Source organism: Zeugodacus cucurbitae, chromosome 6, assembly GCF_028554725.1.
Source record: "Zeugodacus cucurbitae isolate PBARC_wt_2022May chromosome 6, idZeuCucr1.2, whole genome shotgun sequence".
Lineage (NCBI taxonomy): Eukaryota > Metazoa > Arthropoda > Insecta > Diptera > Tephritidae > Zeugodacus > Zeugodacus cucurbitae.
The window spans coordinates 59,893,560-59,915,000 of NC_071671.1; the positions used below are offsets into that span (position 1 = coordinate 59,893,560).

General features: G+C 33.7%; 1 protein-coding gene across 8 annotated transcripts in view; it reads left to right on the forward strand.

Annotated features, from left to right (window-relative positions):
* The window catches only part of Sdc_2 (syndecan), a 381,173-nt gene that overhangs the window by 335,755 nt on the left and 23,977 nt on the right, over positions 1 to 21,441 (forward strand). For 3 of the 8 annotated variants that reach the window (XM_054232887.1, XM_054232890.1, XM_054232888.1), the window contains exons 4-5: positions 13,730 to 14,012; positions 14,374 to 15,144. In XM_054232887.1, coding sequence (XP_054088862.1) covers positions 13,730 to 14,012; positions 14,374 to 15,144 — 1,054 coding nt within the window. The remainder of the gene's footprint in view (positions 1 to 13,729; positions 14,013 to 14,373; positions 15,145 to 21,441) is intronic. The other 5 variants (XM_054232891.1, XM_054232892.1, XM_054232893.1 and 2 more) reach the window with 5 other exon arrangements.

Below are 21,441 nucleotides of genomic sequence, written 5' to 3' on the forward strand. Positions count from 1 at the left end.
AAAAGCTTGTTGCGAACAATTTTCCTAATTTAACTTTGGCATTCACTGAATCGACTCGAGTGATCTCGTCATCGCTATCGGTCGCCGCCTACCTCCGCACTCAGCTTTTGTAGCCACAATAACATGGCTCATACATACAACTGCGAGTATAGTTCGCCGCATTTCCTGTCGTTACACAGTTGCATTGATGGCAAATGCGTTGCTTGTTTGCCGCCGCTGCTGCTACTGCCTTTGACTGCATTTGCAGGAAATGGAAAAAGTTTTTAATTTGGTTTTGCTCGGAGAATGCGCGCTGTGCACGGCCGCCGCCGCAGCTGAGGCAAAGAGGCTTTTGCAATGAAAAGTGCAGAAAAGTGATGGACAAACTGCAGCAAATTGGCAAAAGTAATATGTGAGAGGAAGAGAGAGAGCGAGCAAGCAATATGCAGCAGTGAGTTGTTAAGCAAAATCCCAACAAATAACGGCATTTGAATCGTTTGATTTCTTTCTCGCATTTTATCAACAAATTGTTGGCTCAGCTGTGTGTGTGTTTTACCCCCACCACCGCGTCTGCACTATCTTCCACATTGTTCGTATACAAATATACACATAAAGGCATGTTGAAAGCAGCGCTCAGCTGGCATTAAGGATATTCAATAAAATGCGCATCTTTTATGCAACAACGTATTTCACTTCGATTTCGATTGCGTTTCCATTTCAACTACCAAATGTGCCGCTAGCCAACTTACTTACTCATCGACCACTGCATGGGAATGTGAATGTGTGTCAATTCGAACATTCAGCCAGCACCAGTAGTGGTGCGGCCAAATCCTCTTATAGGCCAGCCGCAACCGCAACCGCAAAGTTGTGAGTATCAACCGACTAACTGCCATAGCTTTCCCACATAGTGCCACTGAAATTGCATTATTTGCCAAGCACGCAGGGCAATGAGCAACAAAATCGCATATAAAGGCTGGAGAAAAAATTCGAGAAATTGTGGCTGAAAAAAGCTATTATTTATTTAGTAGAATTGAATTTTTAACTTTGGTTTATTTTTGTGCTTTCGGTATTTTCGTACATTTGCGCTTATGAAACTGGTCAACAGCCGCAGGTGACAGGGAGCATATTAAATGTGGAGTTTATTGATTTTTTGTGCAAGGAAAATATTGATATGCTGTGGGAGTAGAGATCTGTGTGATTTCAGCACCGTTTAATGGCTGGGAAATGTAAGGACAAGAGGCTTAAAACACAATTGATGTATTTAGTGAGACCTTGGAGCATTTGAACATCTCAATTTTGGACTGTAATACAACAAATCGTAGGCCTTTTCGTATGATTCTTACATTTACAAGTAATTATCCAGAGATTAAGTTTATCTCGATACATTAATATGAAAGAGTTGTCTAATTGGGACTAGATCATAATATATTGTTTTTATTGTTATTATAATCTTCTTCTTTCAAATACGGAGTTCTATCAAATATTAGTTTAAATACTGTCTCAGAAAATATTAGAGGTTAGATCGCGTTAGATCTCTTGGAACACGGCTGTAAAATTAGAATTAATTTCAGCTTAATACCGAAGATATTATGGTGATCATAATAAATACTTAAAGTATCACCAAGGCTTCTTAATTTGCTTATCCTAATTTCCATCAATGCAATCTTCAACACAATTGACAATTCAAATTATTTAAAATTTTCGTCCGAAAATATAATATATATTATAGTTTTGTTCACATAACGGTTGTTTGTAAGCCATAAAACTAAACGAGTTAGATATAGGAATTATAGATCGATCAGGGTGACGAGGCGAGTCAAAATCCGAATGTCTGTCTGTCCGTCCGTCCGTGCAAGCGATACCTTGAGTAAAAATTAAGATATCTTAATGAAATTTGGAACACATATTCCTTGGCACCCTGAGGAGGTTGCTTTTGAAGATGGGCAAAATGGGTCCATGGGTTATGAAAGTAAAAGTTGGTATAAAAGATCGCATTAGGGAGAGGCACATTTGGATGTAATTCTTTTGGGAAAGTGGGCATGGCCCGCCCCCAAATAAGTTTTTTGTACATATCTCGCATACCAATAAAGCTATATAAAGCAAACTTTCTGCAGTCGTTTCTTTTAGCCATTTCTTAATACAGTCCAGTAATGATGAAAGAAATTGGATAATAACCACGCCCACCTCCCATACAAAGTTAGGTTGAAAATTACTAAAAGTGCGTTAACTCACTAACGAAAAACTTCAACGAAAAATTTTACAGAAGAAATAGCATAAAGAAGCTGCACCCAGATCTTTTTACAAAATGGAAAATGGGCGTGGCATCGCCCACTTATGGGTCAAAAACCATATAACAGGAACTACTCGACAGATTTCAATGAAATATATAATATTTTCTTGACACCCTGATGACACATGTGGAAAATGGATGGAATCGGTTCACAACCACGACTACTTCCCATATAACTCAATATTGAATTCCATCTCTATATAATTCTCTATATAATATATAATATATATGTAATGAAGATAGCGAAATAAAACTTTACACAAATACTGTATATGATCCATGGTATCACTTGTGAAAAAAATTGTCGAAACCGTACTATAACTTTTCAATGCCCCGGATATCGAATATGAAGAACACAGTACCTTAGGGTAATTTAAAAAATTTAAAGCCGTGTTCCATTTAAAATTTTTTTTACTGCAAATTGTTGCTAACTTCAATAATTTAAATTAGATATAAGAGGCTTGTATTATTTTTAAACTATTTGTAAACTATTTTTAATTTGTTTTTTTTTTTTTTTTTTGTGTTGTAAGTTATTAGTTGCTAGCGGCATACCAACTTTACCACCCCTTTGAAACCACAACTTTACACATATTAATTGCCACCCTTCTTCTAAAGCTCTTTATTAATAGTTTTGAACTTTGATTTCCTTTGTGAAACCATAGTTTTTAAACTTTACTCTATCCCAAACGGATATGCCTATCATAACAAAGTAAACATAAAAAACTTAACTCAATATCCGCTTGCATAAAGTGAATATATTTAATTACTTTTGCCACAATTATACATATATAAATATACATATACATATTTGCAAACACTAACAAAAATTCACATATACAAATAGATACATATGCTGACCAACACACAACTGCTAACCGTTATTTAAAATTAATTAAAAAATATTTTAAATATTCAACAACACCACAGCCTAACCGAAACTCGTAAGTGGAGCAATTTAATTAAGATTTTCGCCGACAGCTGGCAATAATTTCATTTGCGAGAGAGAACTATACATAGTACTTTACATAGATCTACATACATACATATATCGCTATCTACCTTTAATAGAAAAATGAAAATTCTATGCCAAAGGCAGCTGTCACAAAGGCCGTGTGAAATGAGAGCTAAGCTTGTATGAATTTCACATTTTTTAATGAAACCATTTCGTTGCTAATTTTCTATGGACACTATTGTCTGTATGCCTGTATATGTGTTAGATAGAGCCTGTATGAAATTGTGAATTTGAGCTCTCGACCAAGCGCTCAACTTCTTCTGTGGAATTTTGATTTTTGGGCCTTTTGCCATTTGCTTGCGCACTATTTTTCATTTTACTTTTGCAATTGTTGTTGTTGCTCATTTGCAAATCTGCTAGTGATAGTGGTAGTGGTAAGGAAAACTTGTGCTTTAGCTGTCGCTCCAAATAGGTCATGTATGAATTTTAATGACGTCATTGAGGCGGCAACGCCATTAAGCTTGCCGCCTGCCAAAGCATCTAGGGAGCGGCCTGCAGTGTGGTGTGCCGGAAAGGCAAACTGCAGTTGTGTGTATATTGGCGCTAAGGGCGCAAAAAGTGGTGAAAGCCTGCTATGCAAAAGGCTTAGTGACACAGTTGATGGGCGAAATTTTTGGCAAGGCAACAAATTTGGTAAATGTTTTGACAAGCCGGCAGCAGCAAAATGTGTGAGCCAAAGGGCAGTAAACCAAATTTTTGTGAAATACTTTTTTGTTCGAGTCAACTTTTGAAGCTGCTCCCGCAGGTGTGTGGCGGGCAGCTGACGGCAGCTTTTAGGGGTTTTGGAAATTTTTTGGAAGGGGAGTAAAAAAATTGGATTTTCTGTGTCAAAGGTGAGTTTAAGACTAGACCTCAAAAATGTCAAAAGGTAATCATATATATCAATTGTAATTAAAATTCACATGATTTTTATGGTCCTCATAATTCGATACTGCAATTTTTTGACATTCTTCTGTTGTCAACGCTATAATGAAGTCACTTTGTAAATAGTCTAAATGACTTAGTGCGTAATGTACTCATAACAGCAGCATGCAGAGAGAGAGCATACAGAGAGTAAACGTTGATCAAATTTTTATTCAAATATATTTACTTCAAATTCAAGTCACAACTTGAACTTTATTAAGATCTCCATATTCAATACACACAACTTAAATATTTACTCAAAACTTTAGTCCCGCGTTTTTGACAGCTTAAACCAGCTTTGTCTTGTCAAATTCCATGTTGGTCTAAACTTCCAAAAATTGCGTCCAAAAAAAAAATTAAAAATTTAACATAATAGTCGCTTTGGCAGAGCCAACCCAAATCAGCACGTGACAGTTACGGCTTAGTCAGCCTACATGCGCCACAGCCGCAGCCAACGAGTTCATATAAAATGTACAGTTATTTTTTCCATTTACCCGCTCGGTCGACTTTTAGGCGGCAGCCTGACAGCAAAATGCCACACCGTCGATCTGCCACACACCACTCAAATTTTGTTTCACTCTCTTTTTTTTTGTCCAACTAAATACACTCAGCCCCTTCAAACTTCACGTGCACCCCTGCGCTTTCAATTGCTGTTGCTAGCTAAATTTGGAATATTTTAAGTGCACGTCATTGCCAAATTAAATTTGCATGGAAAATTCTATTTTCGTTGGCATTGTAAAACAAACCGAAATATATTGCTTGCGCTGCTTGCAGGTTTTAACAGCGTGCTTGCCAACACAGAAAAAGAAAAAAGTGGAATTTTCAAAATGTTTGGCCCCCCTCTTAAAAGGTGCAAATTTCAAACTGCGTTAAATGTCACTCACGTTTTGGGTTTTGCAAATTTACCCTCGTTCAGCTCACTCGGCATTTTGCATATATTTTGTTGTGCTTGCTTTCATTTTTACATATTTCTGAATATATTTTTGAACCCTTGTTCGGGTTTGTATATTTTTTTCTTCTCTCAATATTCCGCACAGTTTTGGTATTTCTGCTCACTTAAGTTTGTCGACATGAAGAGTTCAAATTCCTGACTGAAAAGTAAAAAATTTACATCAATATATGTATGAATGTTAGTATGCTGTGGAACACTCTCCCCATTTTTAAGAAGAAACACTTCAAATTAACGCAAGTAAGGGTGTAGTAAAATATTTTGGAACAACCATAGTAAGGGCAGCTCAACTTTTGGGACAGCTTTTCGTATAGTAATTTGAAAGATAGAATAAAAATGAGTAAGCCATATGTATCATTATTAGTAATCAATTCCTTTTTTTTATCAAACAAAAGTGTCCCAAAAAATTTTGGGACAACATTTTTTTAGTAAAAAGCCTACGAAAAATACAAAAATTTCTTTTACTGAGCTCATACGCATTTTACTTAACCTTTGTTTGGAGGCAAAGTATACCTAGACGATACAAATTTATCCCAAAGAAACGTTAGTAAAGCCTGTTTATTTTCTTACAAACGAGTATACATATTTCTTTAAGGGGTTTGCTAAAAAATAGTTGTTAAAAGTCATTCTAATGCATACAAATTTTTATATTTGGCACGTCTTTGTGTAGTTAATAATTGAAAAAATATGCTTCAAATTCGATTTTTATACTCTCGCAACAAAGTTGCTAGAGAGTATTATAGTTTTTATTGTAACACTTAAAACTTAACGAGTTAGATATAGGGTTATATATACAAAAGTGATCAGGGTGAAGAGTGGAGTTCAAATCCGAATGTCTGTCTGTCCGTCCGTCCGTCCGTCCGTCTGTGCAAGCTGTAACTTGAGTAAAAATTAAGATATCTTGATGAAACTTGGCACACCTATTTCTTGGCACCATTGGAAAATGGTGCTTTCGAAAATGAGCAAAATCGGACCACGCCCACAAAAGGGCGAAAACCGAAAACTCATAAAGTGCCATAACTAAGCCATAAATAAAGCTATGGAAATAAAATTTGGTACGAAGGATCGCACTAGAAAGGGGCATATTTAGATGTAATTTTTTTGGGGAAGTGGGCGTGGCCCCGCCCCCTACTAAGTTTTTTGTACATATCTCGCAAATCAATAGAGCTATATAAACCAAACTTTCTGCAGTCGTTTTTTTAGCCACTTCCTAATACAGTCTAAAAATGAAAGAAATTGGATAATAACCACGCCCACCTCCCATACAAAAGTTAGGTAGAAAATTACTAAAAGTGGGTTAACTCATTAACGAAAAACGTCAGAAACTCTAAATTTCACATAAGAAATGGCAGATGAAAGCTGCACTCAGATTTTTTTACAAAATGGAAAAAGGGCGTGGCGTCGCCCACTTTTGGGTCAAAAACCATATCTCAGGAACTACTCGACTGATTTCAATGAAACTTGGTTTGTAATAGTTCCCAATGATATGTTGTGAAAATAGGCCAAATCGCTTCACAACCACGCCTACTTCCTATATATCAGAACTTTGAAGACGATCTGAATCGTTTACTTTACAATATATAAAGTAAGTACTAGTGAAGATATCGGTGCAGAACTTTGCACAAATACTAAGTTTATAGTGTGGCAGCCCCATTCTAAAAATCGCTGAAATCGAACCATAGGTTTTTAAGGCCCCTATATTTCGAACACGAGGACCTCGGTGCTTCTAACCTAATATTATGGTTTCCAACTTTCAATGGACTTTATACAATATATATGACGAATATGTGGGTCAAATTGTGTATTATATAATATAAATAAAGTTAAATAAATAAATTTGCGGTTACACCCGAACTTAGCCCTTCCTTACTTGTTTTTTTTTTTTGATATTGCATGAATTGAAGTATATCTCCCAAACCAGAAATTATTAGGACAATTTTTGGGACAATCTTTTTCTTAATTCCGAACAAATTACTTAGAAAATATTAATTCATTTTCACGCTTCGTCATGAACAGATATTTAACTGATAAAATGATGTCCAAAATGTGTCCCAAAATTTTTTTAAAAAGAGATATTTCTATTTAATGTGATATTTTCATAATTCAATTATATTTTACACATTTTCATAAAGAGTTTTCAAGAGCAAATGTGAAATAATAAATTTTGGAACACATTTCTTTAAATAATTAACAGTTCAATAGTATGCTAATTGAGCTATTATTAGCACCATTTTGCAAAAGGAGTTTTCTGATTATCAAAAGCGCGCTTTAGTGAGCTATTTACAAAGTAAATTGGCCCTTTGATAGCATATTAAAATATTTTAACACAATTTCAACAAGTTTCCATATTAAATATATGCCATTTATATAATTTGGTAGTAATTAATACCTTTTTACAGAAAAACAAAAACTAAAAACGCTCTCGGCGCTGATGTAATACTGCATGAATAATGAAAAAATCGCTTTGATGAATTCACTGTTGCATATAAATTATTATTTTTCCACCGGAAGCATGCTCATTCGAGTATAGCATGTATTGTTGAGTTGTGGAAATGCAATTTTTTATGAACTTGTAGCACGACAATGTATTACAAAAAATATATTTGCGTTAAACTTTTTGTAATTAGCTCTAAATTAGTGTTATATAATTTATATATTTTTTCATTTTTTGCTTGTTAGGCGAATGTTTGAAATGCAGTCATGTGCGAAATAATATACCCTTATGATACTAACTATATGAGCAAAAAAGAAAAGCATTTGAATCAGCGTATATCATGACATTTATTAAACGGAAAAATATATCAAAAATGTATTTTTTCTGCATTTGAAGCAAAGTGAATAAAAGTACAAACATGATTTAATTGAAAAAAATATTTTTTTTAACGAAAATTATATTTAAAGTGATATATTCGTCATAAAGTGAAACTAAAACTTTATGACTCAAATGGCGACAAAAAATGTATGAAAAGCCAAAAAGTTTTGTAAAAAATTTCAACAAAATTACATTTAGCGGTAAACAAAGCGAAAAACATTAAATTTGATTGTAATAAATATCAGCTGTGAAATGCAATTAGAATCTGAGCAAAATCTGTGATATGGAAGAAAAAAATCAAACTTGTTTGTTAAACAAGCTGGCATTGCTTACAAATTATGGCAAAATTTATTAAATTAATTAGAGATTTTTTGCTACAAAATGTGTTTTCCAAGTGTGAATAAAAAACCTTTTGGAGGAAAGTACGCTTCATTGCAAATATAGAAGCTAGTGTAAAGTCAAAAGGCAGGGAAATAAAAAGGAACAAAATAGAAAACCATGCCTAACAGCAAACTAGCACTCATAAATCAGATGAAGAAAATCAAAAACAAATAAAAATAAATTTCCAAACGCACAATCTGGCATCCTTGTATAAATCTTTGCAAGCACCCGTAAATATAGTTGTTGTTGTTTGTACGTCTAATATTATTTAGCCAGTTTTGTTTATGGCCTGACCTCGTTATTGCAAACATTTTGGACTTTCAATTTGCCACTCCACCTCTCTCCCGCTCGCTTTGCTCTTGCTCCTTGTTCCCGCTGTGAGAGGTCAGTGCAATTATTGTGATTTATATTGCAATTAAAGTTTGTTGTGCGACTTTTAGCGTCAATATATTTATTGATGTTGTAATTAAACGGAATTCTTTGGCTTTTCGCAAGAAACAAATTGAGTTGGCTATAAAAAATTCATAACTGCCTCAAAAGCTAAGTAAGTTAAGTCGAAGCTAATTGTTTGGAAATTGCGAGTCATAAGCGGAGATTTAGATAACGGTTAAGGCAGTTACTAACTGAAAAAATATTTTTCTCACCATAAATTTTAGAATTTAGAGTGATTTGTCAGCATAAGCCCAACGAAATTTGGAAAAAGCTCAAACAATTTTCCACTCAAAAACATAATTAGACTCACACTCAAATTAAAAATTCCAAATAAAGATTCATATTCGCTTTAAAATTTAATTTCATACTCAAACCATTACTTAAACTAAAAACAAATATCAATTTGCACTCAAATAGAAAAAAATACTCAAATGAAAATTTGAAAAAAAATTTAAACTCACTCAAATAAGTATTATAAACAATTCGCAATTCAATTAAAAAACTCAAAGTAAAATTTAAACTATACTTAAGCTTTAACTTGAATTCACAAACAAACTCAAACTAGCGCTCAAACTAAAACTCAAAAATAGCACTCAAACTATAATTCACTTAAGTAACTGACTTGAACTCACTTTCGCACTCCAACAACAAAAGTGAAACTACAAAACTTTTGCTCATACGAAAAACTATGCCAAACTAATGCATGTTGCTGTTGCACAACTTTACCACTCAAAAGAAAAATTGTACATTGAGTGCAAAGCATTGAAACTCGCATGCGATTTTTTTCAGTTATGATACACATAAAAACATTTAAGCTCCTGTATATGATTACATGTGTTTGTGGGTTCCAGCACACAACTTCTTCAAATAAAACTAAACTGTGAAAATAAAATTGTTAATGAGCGTCGAGCAATTGCCCGCCACTTAAGCCATTGTGGCACGCATAAACACTAAGCACTTGAGCAGTTGCAAACTCGCATGCAATTTGTGGTGTGGAAAATGTTTTTCTAAATGCATAAAATTAAGTAAAATACAAAAAAATAATAATTTTCTAAAAATAGAAAACAAAAATATACTTGTATATGCATTTTTAATTATTTTAATTTTATTTCTTTCTGACCACACTTTTATTTATTACTTTTTTCCTCACATTTAATACATATAGCCCCATACAGTTATGTTTATGTGTATATTTTTTCTGAAAAATTTCTAATTTTTTTCTATTTTTCTATGCAAAAACTTTGCAAAATTGTTTTGTTTAAAATGCCTGCGGCGAAAGTTTCCTCAAGCACTTTACAAGTAGCTGGTTATGGTGTGCAACAGCATGCAACAATTATTGCAAACAACAAATGCCAGAAAAAAATCTTTGTCAACATTCTTTCGCTGCACGCGAGCGTAACCGGAAATAACTTAAATTTGCTAAGTGGGCGTTAAATGTTCTTGTTTTTTTTGTAACGGTACGCTGTTGCATACCACATGTTGCAACATGCAATAAAGTGGATGTTCAAAAAATAGAACAAAAGCAACAAAATTTAATTTAATGTCACACTGTGTCAAAGAGGAAATGCTTATAGCATAACTACTACTATGACTAGGATCGTAAAATATTTTTAGTGAGAAATATTTTATAATTAAATATGAATAAATTAATTCTGAGTATAGAAATATTCAATACCTTGAATTTTATAAAGAAAAGCGAGTCTCCAGGAACGTAAAAGCATCAAAAAGTAAAGCAAAACTCATTCTTAAAAGCTGAATGCAATTGCTCTTTTTTCCACCATAAACAAGAAAGTCGAACTTATTTGACCTAAATGGTCCCGGATTTATATGATTATCGACAACTTTTCTCAAGCTGTTCTGTTATGACCCTCCTTATATTTTTAGTTGGAGTACATTTCGAGTAGTTTGGGAACCACTGAGATTAATATTGATCAGATTGCAAGGTTGAAGTTTTATAGTTTTTTTCTGATATTTTAGTATATATAAATTTTTAGATTTTCATATACTAGTATTTATGATTTTTTTTATCCAAGAATATATATTTCATAAAAGCTTCATGACTAATCTTCACGATCGAACATAGCAAGAGCTTATAAATCGAGAATAAGTTCAACACAACCTCTCAAGTTGTCCTTCGAAGCACTGTTTAATGCAGATTTCAATATCATATTGCACAGAGAGTGTAACGAAAAACTTGAAATTTCATTAAACGGAAGCTTTTTCAGAGCTTTATTTCGCCATGAATCCAAAAGTTTAATAGAAAGTAAAGTCTTAGTTGTGTCCAAGGACTTTAAACCCCCCCAGGCGTTATCGAAATAGTCCGATATGAAACGTTTTTATTGCAATATGGAGCAGAGATTATGTTCAACCCTTCCCACAGTACTTACGCGACGTCCAGCGTAGCCACAACAAATGTGGCTCAGGCGGTGCGGTGCGTGAAACAAATCCAAACGAGAGAGCAGTTGACAAATCCAAACATATGTTAGCAACTGTAGATGTCCAATGTAAGATCGATTTTGCGGTAATGCGTGTATTTCGACATCGCCGCATCGCACGTAATGTTTGGAAATCAAACTCGTTTAATTTTTCCCACAGTATCGTGCGAGAAAATCTGACACTTGCATAGGGGAAATTGAAATTATAATTTTGAATGTTCAAAACAGTAAAATTTTGTGGAATAAAAGCTTTTATTGTTTGTTTACTAAAAAAAATGGCAAAACAAGACGATTTCACACAGAGTAATAATTTTATTGTACCGTCCAGCATCAACGCATAATCGCGTTGTAATTGAACGCTTTCTGTATATCAGTTTCGCTAACGCAAATCTTAGATTTCAGGCTATCTTTCCAACTACGCAGAAAGCTAAACAAGTATAGAAAGAGTGCTCGAGGGTTCACTGAAAATTTACGAACTTCAAATAGGAGAATCTCAGTGAACAGCAGCACCGTAAGTCATACTAATTAAGCAGGAACGAATCATACAGACTCATCAGCTACTCAGATATCATAGAGCTTGTTCGCAATTATTTTAATATATTCTTCAATCTCTCTAAGATATGCAGCATTGATTACACCAGATAATCACCTAGAGGGATGAAATTGGAATTGGAAGTATGCAAAGTGTACACAATAGTAGTAGATATCACTCCGTGAGCTCAAATAGTAATTCATTTCTCCTATCTATTTGTACAACAAATGTTTTTTTTTTATTATTCCCTTCTGTATTGATTCGCCAATCGGGGTGTGTCTACTAAATCTCTCTATCGCTTCTAAGCACAATCAATCGCTGCTAACTCCCAACTACACAAGCAACAAACACTGCAATAAAACTGCATTAGACATTGCTTAATGCAAAATTGTAATTAAATTCAATTACATTCCACTGCCACGTTCACTTCCTGCGTGCGATTGGCAACGGATATGCGACGCTCCCTCTTTACTAAACTAAAGTAAAGTAAAGTATAGTAAAGCGAAGAAAGGCGAACGAAACTTTCGCAATTTTCTGCTCGAAGCGTAAAAGTTTTGTGAGTTTCGCACGCGTCAACGGCATTTGCACGCACAAGTGAGCGTATAACGGACAACATAACTTTGCTTTAACACGCTGACGACCAACAGCCATTTGCTGGACATAAATTCATATACGCATCGACATAAATATATATTAGCGATCGCATTATAATAAGGACAACGAAGTAAAAGCTACGCGAGCAAATAGAATTGCGAATGCGTTATAGCCACACACAGGCACTTTCCGCTACAGCAACACACACGAACCTACAATGACACAATGGTACACTGACACTTTGGGGACACATAAATTGCGGTTAGCCGGAGACGTGTCATGGATGCCGTTATTTGTGCCACTATTGCCTTGAGGCATTTGCGAAGCATGTGCCAGCGTAGCAAGCGTATTTTATCCATGCCGCGTTTGTGGTGACCTTTTCCAGCTGGCAGCAAGGATAAATATGTGACACATGGTGCTAGGCCGAACCGCAAATGCTCTACAGAATGTACCGTTAAGTTTGCTAAGATGTTGGTTGGTTTATACTTTCTTGGCAACAGTTGTTGTGCTATAAATTTAAAATAGAAATTAATTAATTACTTTAGGAATAATTGAAAAATGTAGCAATTGTACAATTTTTTAGTTGTTTCTGAGAAAATGGCAGGAAATTATTTTTTTTTTAAGAATCTGAAACCATTCTAATATGAAAAGCTATCGCTTAATCGATTTTTTAGGGATTGATTTTCCACTAATGGTTCATTTTCAATGTTTTTAAGCAATCTCTTCTGCGAAACATTTGTATATTTGTATCGATAATTCTTTGATATCGATTAATCGATACCTAATGATAATTTTCAAATAAATTATTATGAATTTGTTCCGACCCTTAATATTCCGAATGGTACTGTGAAGTATTTAAAAAAATATATTTATCGATTTATTATTTATTTTTAGCAATAATTCTCTGACATCGCTTAATCGATAAATTGCAATAATTCTTGAATAAACTTTTATGAATTTGAATCAACCTATCGGCTCTCCAAATGCTACTTTGAAGGATTTTTAAAAATTTATTTATCGACTAATCGATAAAAAGTCAATTTGTATTACTATCAAATTTATTAGGAAATTTATTGAAAATATAGATCTTTAAATCGGAATTTAAAATATTGCATCAAAATAATTCTCTAGATAAAGTACAGGCAATTTTATTAAAATAAATAATAAAAAAAATAATCAAATTATTTTCGATAAATTTATGGATAGATAAAATGGTGATGATAAATATCGATGTTTCTTATCGAAATTTGGAAATCAGTTAGTTGCGCACCGGGTTATAACATTACGAAAAATTTCGCTTTTTTTATACAAAATAATCGATAACAAATATCTATAAATTCAATTTTATCGATTTCAAATATATACATTATTCAAATTACTAATATTGTTTTTTCTATTCCATATTTTTAGCTGCACGATGATTTAGACAAGGATCCCGATTATTCCGGTTCCGGTTTTGGTCCAGATGACGAAGACTCATCCACCGATTTACAGCCATCGCATCGTGGAAATAATATACACACACAATCGGGTAAACATAATACAGTTTTGAGCACCGACGACAACGACGATCTCATCACCAGTAGAACTCATCATCAAACGAATAGTGGCACAATCATTGGCAGTAATAGCGGCAGCAATTCAGGCATCATCGGTGGCAACAGTGGTAGCAACACTGGCCTCAATACAATTGGTAAAGATCATAGAAAATTGTCATTTACAGCATACTTGCATACATCAAAATTTCATCTATCATCTATCATATTTATTTATCAACTATTCATTCTATCGTATATCTTCAAATATATCTCTCATATTCACTGTCATAATCACTCACTCACTCTCCTCACTTCACTACACTTTCGAAATTTCAACTACACATTTATTTCACTCGCACACATTTTTGATTTTGAAATTCCTTTAAATAAAACTTTTCGTTAATGAGCGACAATACTTTTGGGATAAAAATAAAAAAAAAAAACTCTGCACCACCTTTCCTTCTACTGAAAATCGAAATTACCCACATACTACATACATATGTACACTTTAAAAAGACATTAATGCAATCAAATCAATATCATTGCCATCGTTCATATCAACAGCCACCACCACGACGAAACAAACGTCGCCATCCACATCCACAAATCAAAATACACCCACTCTCACCCACCACATCACCACCACCACAAGCTCTGCGACGGCGGGCAAAAATCGCGGCTCATCCCTATACCCCAACCAAGTCCAACAAACCCATTTACCCGCAGCTCCTCACTACCCAGCAGGCGGTGTCGCGCACACAGACGACGAAGACTTCGATCTCGGCGAAGGCGATGACGACGACGACGCAAAGCAACAGCTCGGCGGTGCTGGCTCTTTCGCCGGCAGTGGTGATGGTGATCATGACGACGATGACGACGATCACACAGGCGATGTGGACGAAGATGAACACGAAGGTCTCATCGAACGTCCATATCAACCCAAACACGAATTCGGTGTGGGCAAAGAGCCAACTTCCGCTGTGGAGAATGGCACCATCACTAGCAGCACAACCGCATCGTCCACCACCACCACTGGCAGCGTTAGCAGCAGCAGTGATAGCAGTGATCGCAAGAAGATCTTAAGCTCTAACACGGATGAAGACGAACACGACGCCGATGAAGAGGATGAATTCGATGATACCTACGATGAGGAGGAGGACAACAAGGGCGATGACGAAGATGATGCAGATGATCGTGTGCACGAAGAGGATGACAATACCGAAGTGTATATTGATGGCACGGAACCGAATGCCAAGAGCGGCGACAGCGTCGAACAGGACAATGAACGTCAGTGGCTTTACTTTGTTTTCCAATATTTTTGCTTTTACCTATTCTTATTTTATGGTTTATTGATTGGTTTTGTGCGTATTTCACCTAAATTTGCTTAAGCGTTTATTATTTATTATTACCTTATTATTGCTTTTGTTGTTGGTTATTTCTTAGTGTTTGTTTTTTGATTTCCATGTGCGCTTTTTGTGTTTTGTATTTGCTTGTTTCTTGCCTACTGTATCCTTTGTTTTTGTTTGTGTTAGTCACGATTGTGCAGCGCTGCATTTGTTTATCACTTTGTCAATTAATGATTTGTTCTTGCAGTAATTAGTTTATGTTTATCACAATTGTGCACATTTAAGCATTTTGGCCATGATGTGGCGCATGCTGAATTCTTTTCGTTTATCATTTAGTTAAAGTCATTATTTGTTTAGTTGTATTTGTTTTTGTAGTTTGTATTTATAATTTATAATATTTTTTTTAAGTGTGATGAACGCTATGAAAAACAGGAGAAGGGAATAACTGATAGACGGTTATTAAATTTTATTTTTTTTTTTGGGTTTTCAGCTTGTTTTCACCGAGAAAGGGTATTTTTAGGGAAGGCATCTTATACCAAAACGCAAAAATATTTAGTTGAAGAGTTGTTACCAGTTTTTCCATCGGGCAGTTTTATTGAATCTGGCAGTCTTATGGATTATCGCTCAATAGTGCATCGTCAGCCTGCATGTATGCTTTAAAATTTCTTTAAAATCTTACGTACTTTCAAATAAGTTTCATTTAAAAGGCTTTCAACATTGTGGAAGCTTTTTTTTTAGCAAAATAAAATCAAATCAACCTCTATCCTCTATTTTCATTGACAAAAATATTAAAACCGCCTACATGTATGTAATAATTTTTTAAGATTATTTTCATTAGTTCTCAATGAACAACTATTGCCATACAACTGCCTCGTATAGAATAGATAAACTCGTTTATAATACTTTTGCATACCTCTAAATACTTTACAACCATTTTGGTAAACAAAAACTTTTAATATTGGCGCCAAAAACTATACTACTACAATCAATTATACCATTGTTTGCTTTAAGCCAAGCTCAATGTTGTTTATCATGCATCTCAGTAGAGAGTGCTTAGCACTTAGCTGTTTATATACTCAGCATGTTTGCTAATACAACAAAGTAAATATTAGTCTGGTAAACACTGCGCCTAAGGATATGCTACAACTATCTATCAACAGCTTCTCATAGTCAATATTTAGAAACAAAAGACAAACAGATTTTGATATGAAAGCAACAGTTGGGAGATAGTGAATTAATTATTAGTTTGGAAAGAAAAAAATATTTGAGGAATATAAATCTGGAAAAATAAAATCAAATAAAAATTTTTTCATAAAAACATAAAGCAAGTTGAACGCAGAAGATTAAAGTTTTAAATTTGTAATAATATTTTAAGTAATAAATGTGTAATTTAAGGAAAGATATGCTAGAATGTTGTCGATTTTGAAAGCAGCGATGGCTTAAGTCATTTAATTTAGAATAATAATTTTTTTTTCATACCAGGAGAAATTTTTAATATTTTTTTTTTTGTGGTTTTTGGAGAAAATATTTATCGCTCTCTTTATTTCATTAAAAATTAATTGTAAATATTTAAATATTTTTTCAATTACCTTTTTTCGTTTCTGCACCTAAGTTTTGACCATATTCCTGTTTGAAAATTATTTGAATAATTTCGAAACTGACAAACTGGCGTTCAAAAGTTGCGGAAAACTCTAAAAATCAGAAAAATACTAAATTAAAAAATACTTTGAAAAGGTCAAAAGCTAAACTTCTAAACGCGCAAGCAAAAAATAATAAAAATAATTCACCAACTGCCTGCCCATAAACACATACATATAATATAATTCAACTCTGTGTGTGCCCTGGCTTCATGCCTTCGTCTGCCTTGTCTAGCAAACTACCAAAAAAAGCAACCAATAGCTTATAACGTACACTCACACTACTATAAGCAGTCACTTACACTCACTCACCCACAAACAAAGTGCTGATAAATATATAACAAAAACAAAAAAAAAAAACATAATATACCAAAAATATACAAAAACAAAAACAATTTCATACTCACATTGACTAAGCAAATATTTATGCAGAATATTAATCCATTTTACCTTAATATATCGTGTCGATTTGTTTACACAATTACGCAGTCATTCATGCATTTGATTTATTATTCAGCCATTGCAACACGGTCATTTCATCCATACAGTTGCAGCCATTTGTCGGTGTCTACTATTAGCGCATTTGCGTGCAATGTGTCCGAGTATTTGCATAAAAAACTGTTTATTTTCATATAATTTATACTCATACAAACCTAATTACTCAATTCATCAAATCGTTCATGCCATCATTTAAACACTGAAAACCATAACCTCTCATCTCTCATCATATAGTCGTTTGTATGCCTTCATGCATTCGTTTGCGTTGCTCATATATCGTATATATGTACATGTGCGTGTGCGTGTCTGTGTTCGTGTTTCCATTTCATTGACGCCAAAATTTATTTGCGGTTTCATGTAAAATCTCGCACTAAGTACTAGTAGTTTTAGTTGTAATATTTGTAGTACACATGTAGCACTAGATTTATACTATATAACCACTGTAGTTGTTGTTGTTTTTTGTTGTAGCTTATTAATTGTAACACACACCGTATAAATTTGCTTATCACTCGCTATTATTTGTAGCTAGTTAATTAGTGGTGTATTTTTAGTTTATAATTTTTTGCATGCCAAATTGAAAATATTTTAATTTTTTTTATAAATAATTTCTAGCTTTCATAATATTAGTTATAATATTCTCACATCAATTGCCATATTACTATATTATTATAATTATTTAATGCAAATATTCACCAGCAATTATAATAATACCGCGTAAATTTAGTATATTAATAGTATTGCATACTTTTGGGCGCATTCGAAAGCAACGCTGTGACACACTACATAAAATGACACACTATATAAACTTAATTTAAACCTGCCAAATTTATAGGCAGTTAAATTATAAAATTTCCGTTTAAGCGCGCTAATTGCTATTACCGTTGCTAATTGGCCTAAAAGTATGCAATAAATTTTGGCAAAACATAATTTTTAAGTAATTTTTATTATGTTTACGCTTAAGATTTACAGCAGAAAGGTAAGTAGATTATTACTATAAACTTAAATTTACTATAAACAAGAGCAACATTTATATTCATACTATATACTACTATATAATTTATAAGGACTTTTTAAACCAAGTAATCGTACATAAATCCCACTGATTCATAATAGTTTTATATTTAAAAATATTAAGTTACCAGATGCCTCATATTTTTTATAATACTGACGTGAAAAATATGTAATTGCGCCTAAAACTATGCAATACTTTATATAAACTTCAATATTTTCGAAGAATAGTTAACCTGTTTGACTAAAATCTTTTATAACAGAGTAGCTATGATATTCGAGTGTTCATGTAACTATTAAAAGCTACTTCTTAACCTGTCTCAATAGTTTCCGTACTCTTCTTGGTTCAATCCTCGCTATAGATAACCCCTAAATACATCCGTTAGAGTTACGGATTTTTCTTTCTTTGATAGCATGAATATCATCTTTCTATTCTTTCCTCGTGACTAATTTATTGCTGTAAGATTAATATTTTTGGATTTAAATGGGAGAGTAAATAAAAAAAAAAATGTCTCGTATATTTTGTATAATTTCCACACGAAAGTCTTTTGAGAGCGTTTTAAGAAAGTACTTCACAACCTCTGGACCCTCGACCACTGAAAATTTCGTAACAATAATTTGTATCATCAGTCACTCTACTTCTCATTCCGCACATTATACTTTCTCTTTTACGCCATTTCATGAAATTATTACCTGCAATTGTCAGCACCTTCGCAACCTTTCGCACTTGACTTTGACATCCTTTGTACAGCCGCTGTGCTATGTAAGTAATGTAATTTTCGACACAAGATTAAATCTGATTGTGTGCAAATCAAAAGCATACTTATGGGCGCGCACAAGCGGAATATATAATGAATGGCAGACATGTGAGTGCTTTCAAGTTTTCTTTGTTGTTGTTGTTTTTATTGTAAATATGTATGCGCCATATGGAGTCAATGTTGCTCATTATCAGACAGCTGAACAAAGTAAAAGTCTCGTTCGATGGAGTGAAATAAAAACTATGTATGGAAGTATATATGTATGTGTTTATGAAATAAAAAAACAACAGTTACATGAATAAATCTCAGCGCAAAATGAATTGCTCATTATGAGTGAGCTGACACACGTGTGTTTGTATGTATGGAAGTATGGATGGGAAAGTGTTTGTATCCAGCCGACAGGCAAAAGCGCACATCATTAGTAATCAGCAACGTCGTTGACGCGCCAATATATTTGTGAAAGCAAGCAAACTCTTGTATGTGTGTGTACGTCTACTACGATGGCTTACAAGTGTATTTGTTATAAAAATTTTCGCTTTAAGCGATGCGCAAACAATTGGCGACAATAACAATGCCATCAAACACATCATCAAGCAGCAATGAAATGAGTTAACAACAGCTGCAGCAATAACACCAACGCTTTGTCGGCAACTTTTTGTGAGACGCCAGCGGGGAGCGAACAGCATGACAAGTAATCGATAAAAAAGGGAAATGCGAGTAACTAACTGTGAAACGGGCTTACACGAGCACACACACTTACATATCTATATATGTATACATATGAGTATGTATGTACAAAGTATGAGTGCGATATACCGCCAAAGTGTGAGTAAATAAACAAACAGTGTAAAAGTCAGTCGCACGGAAAGGGGTGCTAACAAAAGGTTAGACAGATGAATGCGAACGGAAAGGTAAATGAAATGGATTTTCGCAAAGCTAAGCGAAGGAAGTTTGAATAGAAAGAGAACGAGATGGTGAGGATAGCGAAATCTGGCTTTTGTGCACTGTTGGCGGCGGCACAACAATTGAAGGTTATGCAAGAGGCAAACAATATGCACAACACAAATACACAAAATTAAAGTTTAGCTATACACCAAGTGTCGAGCATAATGGCTTCACAGACATATGAGTGCTTTGTTGAAAAGCTTTTGACGCCATGCGTTGATGATGCTGCTGCTGCAACTCAAGTCTGGAGTATTGTATGTAATTGACAGAAAAACACTTTTAAAATTATTAGAAAAAAATTTAAAAAAAAATAATAAAAATTCAAATATATAACATAATAATAAAAAAAATATCTATAAAATAATGTTAAAAAATATTAGAAAAATATTTAAAATATTTATAAAAAAAAACTGTTGAAGGGAAATAAAGAATTCGTAAAGATACTCCCTTTCCGAAGAACAAGATGACTCTTACAAGACTTGAGCTGCATTAAGGTCTCAAAAATGTTTTATAAAAGCTTGGAAGTATAACAATACTACAACAATTAAGTAATACGATCTACTCTAGATCCATTCTTTATATCATTTACTACAACAATTACCAATCCCTTGCATACTTTGATTGACTTACATTTACTTAACCTTAATCTACTCAAACTGATAGACATGAGACACATGAAATAAACTACACAAATATCTCATATAACACATAAGCACAACAAAAACTCTCTCTAATTACAATAACAAACGCTTTTAACCAGATTCTCGCCAAAATTCCACGAACCAAATTCTGCAAAGAGAAAAAATTAAATTGAATTTGATATAATGGCTGTTGGTCCCTTATCAGCTCTTACCGTTAAAACATAAATCAAGCATTTTTGCCACAAATCAATAGACTACAATATATGCTATGTGCTAAATGAAAAAGTAGCTTACATTTGACAATCGACAGAACACAAAAAGGTCGATTTGCTGCTGCTTCCTCAAACAACTGACTAATGGAGATAGAAGGGTTTAAATGAAAATGAAATGAAAAATAGCTAACCTTTTTTAATATTATTTTAGAATTTTCGCTTATTCTGCTTTTACACTCTCACTATCATATTGTTGGTTGTAGCAAGCGCCGGATGGTCTCGTCTCGTCTCTTCAAATCAAACCTGCCAAATCAAACATTTCAAATCAATCCTTTTTCTGATAAATGACGAATTTCACCAAAGTGATGTGGATATATTGGATTTTAGTTTTTTTTTTTACTCCGTTTTTTGTATTTGCTCTACTCGGAAGAGTAAACATTGGGGTTCAAGGTGTTAATGGTTTATATGAAGGGCATGCATAAATATATATATACTCGTATGTATCTTCCTTCTTTTCGTTTGTTGTGTGTATTTGTTTG